This window comes from Octopus sinensis, linkage group LG3, assembly GCF_006345805.1.
Source record: "Octopus sinensis linkage group LG3, ASM634580v1, whole genome shotgun sequence".
Taxonomy (NCBI): Eukaryota; Metazoa; Mollusca; class Cephalopoda; order Octopoda; family Octopodidae; genus Octopus; species Octopus sinensis.
In genome coordinates, this window is record NC_042999.1 from 71,803,774 (window position 1) to 71,813,773 (window position 10,000).

The 10,000-nt window shown below is 37.1% G+C and overlaps 1 protein-coding gene across 2 annotated transcripts in view; it reads left to right on the forward strand.

The window, feature by feature from the left end:
- LOC115209347 (G-protein coupled receptor GRL101) overlaps nucleotides 1-10,000 on the forward strand; it is an 804,611-nt gene that overhangs the window by 508,508 nt on the left and 286,103 nt on the right. For both annotated transcript variants that reach the window (XM_029777716.2, XM_036501082.1), the window contains exons 4-5: nucleotides 7,990-8,106; nucleotides 8,829-8,945. In XM_029777716.2, the coding sequence (XP_029633576.2) occupies nucleotides 7,990-8,106; nucleotides 8,829-8,945 (234 nt within the window). The remainder of the gene's footprint in view (nucleotides 1-7,989; nucleotides 8,107-8,828; nucleotides 8,946-10,000) is intronic.

Sequence of the window (10,000 nt, forward strand, 5' to 3'; positions counted from 1 at the left end):
AACAATTACTTACCGGTAAATTTCGGTATGTAAATACGACAAAATAATTGTCAAGACCTTTGTAAGGTTCAGTATATAGTAAAGAAAAATAAGTTGGCTAGCAGCAAGCTGTTTCGCCTCATACCGAAGGAATTAGAAATGGCAGTCAAAGACCGTTTTTTCCATTTCTATAAGTGGAGATTCCAAAAACGAAGGCCCTTGGGGCTCACATACACAAAACCGGAGTGGCAAATATACGAATTCAGTCACTTACCGTTAATAGCGAACACGGTGTTTCTGGATCACAAACATATAAAAAAAGGGGAGTTTGAATTCCGTCATCAGCGCTATATTCGACATATATACATACATATATATATATATACTTTGATTCTTTGATAGGGTTCGGCCATTATTGGCCCAGGCCATGTCTAACTTAATAGCACCACCTGGTGCTTAATAGCACCACCTGGTGCTTAATAGCACCACCTGGTGACTTAATAGCACCACCGAATACTCCAAATCACATAGGCAAGTTTGAAGATTGCCTCACAAGAATTTAAAAAATCCTCATGAATCTAGAACACCACGTGACCATATTTCTCATGGGTGATTTCAACTTCCCCAACGTTAAATGGCCCGAAGGTCTCATACTCTCGGGAATGAATCATTGCAAGCATGTACAGGTGGAGTTCAAGTTATATCTTGATATCGCTACTGATAACAATACTTAAAATATATAACAGACTCGAATTGTAGGCCCGTATCTTGCAATTTCGATCAATTGGATCTTGTCCTCCCTCTTGTATAGAAGTGTACGGCTACAGCAAAATTCATTTTTGGACTTTCTTCTATCGAAGGCATTTTAACAGAAATGCTTCCGTAATGACGGTGAAAATATTGTCAATTTCCCCAAACAGGGACACAATTCAATTTTTAAACAATAACCAAAGCCCCTTCTCCGAAAGGGGCAGGGTTACAGTTCACAATTATTTAACAAATGCAACACAACAACGTTTACCTGACGAGGAACCAACAAACGTGATTACAATAGTCAAACAGTAATAATAATAGCAACAAACCTTTTTAATTTATCACCATTTATGTGAAACTACTTATTCAAGTTCAAGTCATTGATGCAATTTTATACGAATTGCTAATACGCACACACATAATAAGGGTGAAAAATTGAATATTTATTTGATTAATATGAATTGAAAACCAGTAGTGTAGCATATAAGACCATAGCGGATCTTCTAGCAAAATGAATGACCACTGTTAATGGTTCATCCCTGTTATATAATACTTTCACTTTAATAGTTTCAGTATTAAAGTGAATGTCTGCATTACAATAGAGAGATGTTTTTGTTTCACTTTTAACACGTAATACTGAAATAGTGGAGAAGATATGATATTGCTGTGGGGTCGCCCTAGGGAAAAAGTTAAATTTTTTTGCCGATGACACTCCCCGGATCTTAAGTAAGGCAAGTGTAAAATTTGAATGAAATTGGTTGTGTAGTTCTCAAGTTTTAGGGAAACACACAGACAGACAGACAGACACACATTCTCAGTTTTATATATAGAGAGATTTCTTAAAAATAAATTATCCTCTAAATTATAATTGTCAATTAATTGTGATTTTTTTTCAATTAGTCATCAATGAATTTTCGTCAGTTTTACGTTTTACTTTGTTAGGCTTTCTCATTGGATCACCCTATCTAATGCGTACAGGTTTAGTTTCATATAATCTGTCGCTCTTACTCCATTCGTATATATGCTCTCTTTTCCTTTCAGCTCTGAATTTTCTCCTCTCTTTTTCTCTTTCTTCTCTCTCGCTCTTTCTCTCTCTCTTTCTCTCTAGCTCTCTCTTTCTCTCTCTCTCTCTCTCTCTCTCTCTCTCTCTCTCTTAAGCACACACAGTATATGTATATGTATGTGTGCGTGTATTTGTGTCTACGTATGTGCTCGTCTGTGTGCGCACAAGTTTATGAGGGATTTCTGAATTTCTCTTTTTAACACGAATAATTTTCTAGCCGTTCCACTTTTCGATTAGGAGAATTATATTTGTGTGAATGACTATTGACTATGATCGATATGAAAGTATAAAAAGATATAAAAAGGAAAACGAATATATGTACGAGAATCGAAACTTCCAACAGGACCCCAGCTGACTGGAGCGAGATAATATATTACAGTCCATCTCTCAGAAGAAACCTTTAGGTGATGATTTTATGACATATTAAATGAATTATATTACTAGAATCATTTACTGAGAAGGAACATAGAACTTGAAAACAAAGTATTTATTACAAAGAATATATCGCATAGTGTCTAAGTGCGAGTTGTACAGAGAAATAATGGCCAAATTAATAATACTTACCTATGAATAATTGAGAAGTCTTATGTCAGAGAAGTGATAATTTTTGTGAAACGAGAAATGAAATCGTAAAATGGATTAGTGTATATAGTGGACAAGAGACATTTTCATAATGTAAAATATTATTTCCTTTCTGAATATTTTAGTATGACACGATTGTATTGCTTTCAACTGTTAGCCCAAAACCAGCAATTTCAGAGGAGGGTGTACGTCGATTACATCAGCCTAAGTGCTCAAACGCTACTTAATTTAGGGACCCGGAAATTATGAAAGGTAAAGTCAGCCGCAGCGGAATTTGAACTCGAAACGTAAAGACGGACGAAATCACGCTAAGAATCTTGGCCGTCGTGCTAATGATTCTGCTAGTTCACTGCCTTATACGTCACAAGTATATTCTCACATAGAACGGGTATGTGTACTGTAGGCCATTAATATAATACCAGTACTGAAGTGATTTTTGACAAAGGTGGAAAGCCAAGAGATATTTTAAAAATATAATCTGAAGAATGTCTCGAACAACAGAAATATTTCTTGTAAATTTGATTATAACTATATGATTTTGTACGAAGGCGTGATACGTTTCTGACATCTTTAAAAATAGTGTAATTTCTTTTTTACATATGTAACAAATTCCATTGGTATGCCCTCAATCAGCGAATCACACGGTTCAAATAGCGGATGATTTCTCGGAGAAATTATGCATTATAATTTCATAGGACTACAGTTTTATAGACTTAAGTCAAACTAACAAACCAATATTCAAGGGAGACAGTCCTCAAATCCCACTTAACCAGGTTCAAGGAATCATAATGTAATTTATCTATGCTTTTAATTAAAAAGCTTGTGTTCACTGCTATTCTTTCTGATGGCTCTCTCACACATGCTCTCAGCCATACAGTGAGCCACTCTCACCAGTTATGTCAATGATACTAAAGTATCTCAGGAGGCCAAAGACCCTGATAATATTCTAAGACTGCAAACATACCTGAATATAATATACAAATGGCCTGATGAAAACAACATGCAATTCAATTCTGAGAAGTTTCAATTACTCCACTCTCGGTCCACAAACGGACTACAATCGGACTACACAGAGTCAGAGTTAGTGTGTGACCTGGGAATCCACATGAGCAACATTCTATGGGCCATATTACCAAGTTGGCACCACACTGCAAGCGAATAGCTGAATGGATTCTGATATCATTCAGAACCAGGTAAAAAGGATACCATGCTACTCCTATGGAGAACTATCATTCTCATTAGTCTGAATCACTGCTCCCAATTGTGTTTACTGCAGAGTGTCAAGCTGGTGGCGGAGCAAGGAGCAATCCAGCGCCACTACACAAAGAAGCGGTGAAGCGGATGAGCTACTAAAGCTCTACTGAAGCTCTACTCTCTAAAGAGTAGGTACGAAAGTTCTCAATTTTGGATCTGAAAGTTATACAAACCACCGAACGAGACAGCACTGCCTAGTACCAAAGATCCCGTCTTCTTCATATGGACAGTGGTTCCCAACATGTGGTCCACGGAACCTTGGTGGTCTACAAAGGTAGTACTGGGTCCCTGAACTAAATCCAAAATTTCATATACACTCAAACACACATACACACACAAACATACACACATATATGGACAAGCATATTTAAAAGGGTCTGTGGGGTGGGGAAACTCATTTAAACAAAAAAGGGTCTTGGTAGTGAAGAGGTTGGGAACCACTAGCCTAGAATAAGGACCCAGTACTGTAAAAAGTTTTGTTTCAGGGTCCACAACTATTCAGCATTGTATCAAACTTCCTCAGAGATTAGTGAGGTGTAGATGTAGAGGACGCCAGGAATTTGAAATACTAGATGAACCCGTAACGTGACGGGATGCATAAAGAAGAGCAGCTCCGCCCAGCTTGCTACTTTACTAGAAACAGTACAGAAAAGAAGATTCAATCACATTGAAAGACGGTACTCCAGCATAGTCACAGACTCTGACTGGAACCAATAAAAGACAATTCTTTAGTACAAGTGTTTATAAATACTCTAATTAGAGATTAATCCTCAAATCACTAAATATATATTGTTGTAGTAGAAATAGTACTCCCTTTCCCACGTGGCAAAGTGGTATGAGTAGCACTATAAAGTCAGTGAGTCAGTTGTTGTAGGGAGTCAGCAGTAGTAGAGAAAAATTTGGTGAGTTGTATTATTTGCTTACGTTATATTGTTGTTTAATTGTTGTAGGGTTCCTTGAACACTTTTGTCAACTGCCTTGAAGCAGCTAGAATGATGCTGTATGACGATCACGGCTATTTGAGGCTGTCTTCTTCGGAGGAGGAGCAGGTGAATGCAATTAAGAAGATAAACGAAAAAATAGACAAAACGAAGAGCTACTCAAGTGCCACAGAATCAGGACATAAAGAAGTCGAACTATTGAACTTACAGAATTACGGAAAACTGCTGCATAGAGTGGGTGGTGATGTAAAACTTTCACCACCCCAAGAAATTTTAGGAGGAATACAAGAGAAGACTATCATCTACAAGGTCTATTCCATACAGGAAAAGAAGGCAGAAGTAATGGCAATAGAAAAAATAGAAAAAAGCAGTGAGACTTATCTGGCAAGATATCACATATCTTGCCAGGGGAAACATATATGGCACGGTGGAGATTCGCCTCAGGGAGGCAACCAAGGCAAAGCAAATTTTGGCGACCTCGTTGAAAACAGAAAGTGTGGTGCTTCTATCCACGTACTGTAGAAGGAGGGCTACCAGGGTGAGGGTAGAAGGACTTCCACCTGAAATTGAAGTGGCCTGGGTAGTGATGGCTATTCTCCTTGGCAATGAGAACGAAATAGCAGTCTTCTAGGCCACTAAGACAGAAGTAATGAAGTTGTAGGGACAGATGTTGGAGTTAATATCCAAGCATCGACGGAGAACCTAGAAAAAATGCTAGAGACGAAAGCGGTCGGAGATGCGGTATTGAGAGTCAGGGTGGAGGACAGAATCCCGCGATGCTTCAAATGTGGCCTAAAGGGCCACATTAGAGCGGACTGACCTTCACCAACAGAGAACAACCAAGACAGAGCACAGGAAGTAACAGCAGAGAAGGCTGTACCAACAGAGGAGGCGAAAGAAGTTGACGTATCATAGAAAATTCTAGAGAATGGAAGAAAAAGAAAGAAAGCGAATCAAATAGAGGTAAAACCCAAACCCACCCCACCCACACCTTCTCAACCTCATCCCCGCTGCTGACACCAGAACCACCCATTCCCCTCCAACACAAAAGCAAAAAAAGAAAAACGTTGATACACAGGAACCCCCAAATTCACCTTCCCCCAGCCAAGGAAGAAAGTTGTGTTGCGTGTATGTTGATCGAAGGTGCAAGCAGTGTGTATGAAAGGCGCTGTGTTGGTTGATTTTAAGGGAGATGTGAACAGTAATTGGTGGCACTTGTGCGTGTTAATGACAGAACAAACAAAAGGAAAGACTGGAAAATATAATGGTGGATTTATGACGTGGAAGGTGAACATAAAAATAAGCAATTTGCCGGAGGCAATATTATACACGAATGTCATTAAAAAGTGCAAAACAGACGTTCTAAAAGGAACAGTGTTCAAAGTAGAAGGAAGTAAGTGAAGTTGGAATGTGGAGTGTAACTTTGTTTTCATTTTTCGTTGTCATTGTCGTTATGTTTTATCATACGCGTAATCTTTCTCTGTTGTTTTCTATCCCCACATGTCCTTGTATTGTCCTCTCTATGTTTGCCCCTTGAGAGAAATAAAAAATATCAGGTCAGTAGTAGTAGAGTCGTTGTACGAATTCTCAGCTGGAGTCAGTGTCAGTTACATGTTATATATGAGTTCGAGTTACCGTCAAGGTAAACGTTTTAAAGTCCTTGTCTTGCGGAGCTATCAGCAACTGCACGATAGACCAGTCAAAGATAATAGGACGTGGAATGCCACAACATAATAGTGACGACAAGAATATTACAGTACCGACAACAATATGCAAGTGGACGAGGATCCACATTATAACAGACATGCAAGAAAAACACATTGTTAAGGAAATCTTATTTTATAGATATGCTACTTCATAAAGAGCAGGTGATTTGTTGAAAATAGCAACTAAATAGACAAAAGCATGTTGGTGGGTCTATGAAAGCTACAACGTTTTAAAGTTTTATTTTCGTTACAAATCCGTATTAATTGGATAAAGATTCTTATAATTTAAAATGTTTTCCTCTGAAATGAGTAGTTGAGTAGGTATATATTTTATTAGCATCCGGGTCAAAAACACATGATAGCAATGTCGTTAAATTTTCGGCTCAAGTTTCTTTTGTGTGTTGACGCCGAAGGAAAAGCTGTTTTGCGACAGAATACAACCTGAAAAAACGTTGAATTATCTGCCTGTTCCAGTATCTAGAAGGGAATTTTTGAAATTACTACCGACACAGCGGCAAAAGGAGAAGAGACGAGAGGAACGGTAGGGGAGAATATACAACCTTCGAATTCTGTACCGGTGAAGAAATTGTATGAGCTGGTGGTTTGGCATTTTGTCTAGGAATAATTCCGTAATGGCCAACTTAAGATATAAGATGTTTCAGTATACGTGTAGCAGTATCAAAATACCTGACATGTAAACAGAAATTTAATGTGTGTCGCTCTTCAGTTTTACTGGCAGCCACAAAATAAATAGAGCAGCTGAAAACCTTCAAAAATATGAAGCCGTGTGTTTGGAATACAAATTTGACAATGTCATACAATTAAAGTGCGGCGGACTGGCCGACTCGCCGAAGAAAATGCGTAGCAGCATTTCTTCCAACAATATATATTCTGAGTTCAAAGCCGTCGAAGTCGACTTTGCTTTTCATTCTTTGTGGGTCGATAAATCAAGCACCAGCTGAAATCTGTTGTTGATATAATCAGCTTACACCACTCCCATGAAATTGCTGGCTTTGTGCCAAAATTTGAAACCAATATTACGCATGTAAGGTTGCAATGAAAGACTTTCTTAATTTTATATATTATATCTGCTGGTCTTTGGATTTCGTGTTGTGTCTTGTTTGTGTGTACAGTTATGTTCAAGTTATGTATAACACTCCTATATTTGTACTTTTGAAAAACAAAATTATAATGTTCTTATTGGAACAAGATTTTCCAAACATTCAAATACACAGTGTTTTGGCTGGATGTACATGACATCTTGTTTTAGAACATGTTAATTAATATTTGTGAGGTAGTCACATTCACCTCAACTTTAAAAAGATGTGTTTTCTAAAGTTTAAATTGAAATAGATTCTTCTATAACATGGTCATTTAGTAACTATTTCTATTGTCTAGCACATATAAGTTGACTTATTATCTTTATCCGACACTGTTTCTGTGATATCTTTTGTTCATACTATTATCGTATGGCAAACAATTAACAAATCAAATACATCTTTAATTTGATGCACTGAAAAATAGTTTTCACATGAACTTGATATCAATAACTTTATCTCTGTATGCGGTATATAATGTAATATTCTGTGCCTAATTAAATATTTATTCCTTCCAATTACAAGCTTATAATTGGCGTAGTGATAGAAATATGTTAATTAATCCTTGTCATATGTAAGTCATTGTTTATTTGTTTTTTTTTCTATTTTTACAGAATCTTATGTTTGCCCAGTACATCGTACAAAATGCAAGAACTATCTATGTGTACCAAGCACAGCCATGTGCAACTTCATTGATGACTGCGGAGATAACTCGGACGAGGAAAACTGCAGTAAGTATGAACCAGGTTATTTAGCCACTGAATTCGTTATTTTTTTTTCGAGCACAGTAGAACACAACCGACAATTCGGTTTCCATTTTATACGTGTACCTATTTCACACTGATAGCCATCTGAACACTTAAGATAAGCTTGAATTAAAGTTACTTGATAGCGGGCATATTAATTTTAAAGTGTCTAAACTATTGAATGCATGTTTTATTTTAAATATTACACAAAGGAATGTTGCTGAGATATTAATTACCACGCTTGTCTAATTTGCCTCCAATTTTATTTCTTTCTGATACATTTCCTTACATACACGAATCAGTAATAAAGACGCTAATACTTAAGATATGGTACGATTTATGGATTTAGTAATAAATTAGGCAATTAAAGTGGAAGATGAAATGATTATATTTCTCCCTGACTGGTTCTGGAGTGCATTTAATGAACTATACGTTTCTATAAATAATATACGTAGGTAACCAATGATAATTACTAATTACCCAAGCAGAAATGTTATGGAAAGTACAGAGGCACCGAGATACTTTACGATATTCGAATATTGGTACTGCACAAAGAAATACTTTGACTTTCACTATGGAAAACATGAAATGAAAAATAGCAATTTATGAAGTCAAAGGTTATTCTCCTTCACTTTAAACAAGTAGCTATATGAAATAAATAAATAAATGTCTATATATGATACGAATCTACTTCTTTCTTCTTTCAGAGTATCGGTCTTGTTATCTTGCCGAATTTCGCTGCAATAATTCCGAGTGTATTCCTGAATCCCTCTTATGTGATGGCATACAAGACTGTGTCGATGGCAGTGATGAAACAGAATGTGGTAAGAGATGTACAGAATTTGTCATGGACATATGAACATGCATGAGTGTGTGCTTAAAAGATTTCGTTTCGCAACTATAGGACCCTTGCTTGATTCCTTTGCCCAGCTCTATAGAAGATTGAAAATTTCTTCAACAAAAATTGACCAACACTTTGTAAGCTTAGTTTGGGTGACAGACACTGAACAGAAGATCAGTTTTATAATATATATATATATATATATATAATGTGTGTGCGTCTGTATCAGTTTATTGGGATCACGTAGAGTGGGGAATAGCTTTTTAGCGCCGAGCATACAACTGGTTAATGTAAAGCATTCAAAGGAATATTAATCAATTAATGAATATTAGTTTCACATTTTGGTACAAGGTCAGCAGGTTCGATTGCATCGACGCTAGTGCTTGACTGATACTTATTTTATCGACCCTCAAAAGAATGAAAGGCTAAGTTAACCTCGGCGGAATTTGAAATCAGTATATGAAGACGGAAGAAAAACTGCTAAGCATTTCGCCCGGCATGCTAACAATTATGCAAGCTCGCCCCCTTCGTCGATTTATAAATATGGATACATAAAATTTATTTTATCTAACTACAGCATTTTCGAAAACTTTTCACAAGATGAGCGATACGGAAATCCAATTTCAGTAGTATGCAGTAATTGAACATATAAAATAACAAAAGACAACAAGCACATTTCAGTGCAACCTATATTACTGCAATAAGATATCCCTCAATCATATGTATATTATTACACCATAGTATAAACACATATCCCTCCACATCAGAAACACGACAGCCAGGTGTGCGTTGGCTGTGTGGTAAATAGCTTGTTTACCAACCACATGGTTCCGGGTTCAGTCCCACTGCGTGGCACCTTAGGCAAGTGTCTTCTACTATAGCCTCGGGCCGACCAAAGCCTTGTGAGTGGATTTGGTAGACGGAAACTGAAAGAAGCCCGTCGTATATATGTATATATATGTGTGTGTGTGTGTTTGTGTGTCTGTTTTTGTCCGCCTAGCATTGCTTGACAACCGATGGTGGTGTGTTTATGTCCCC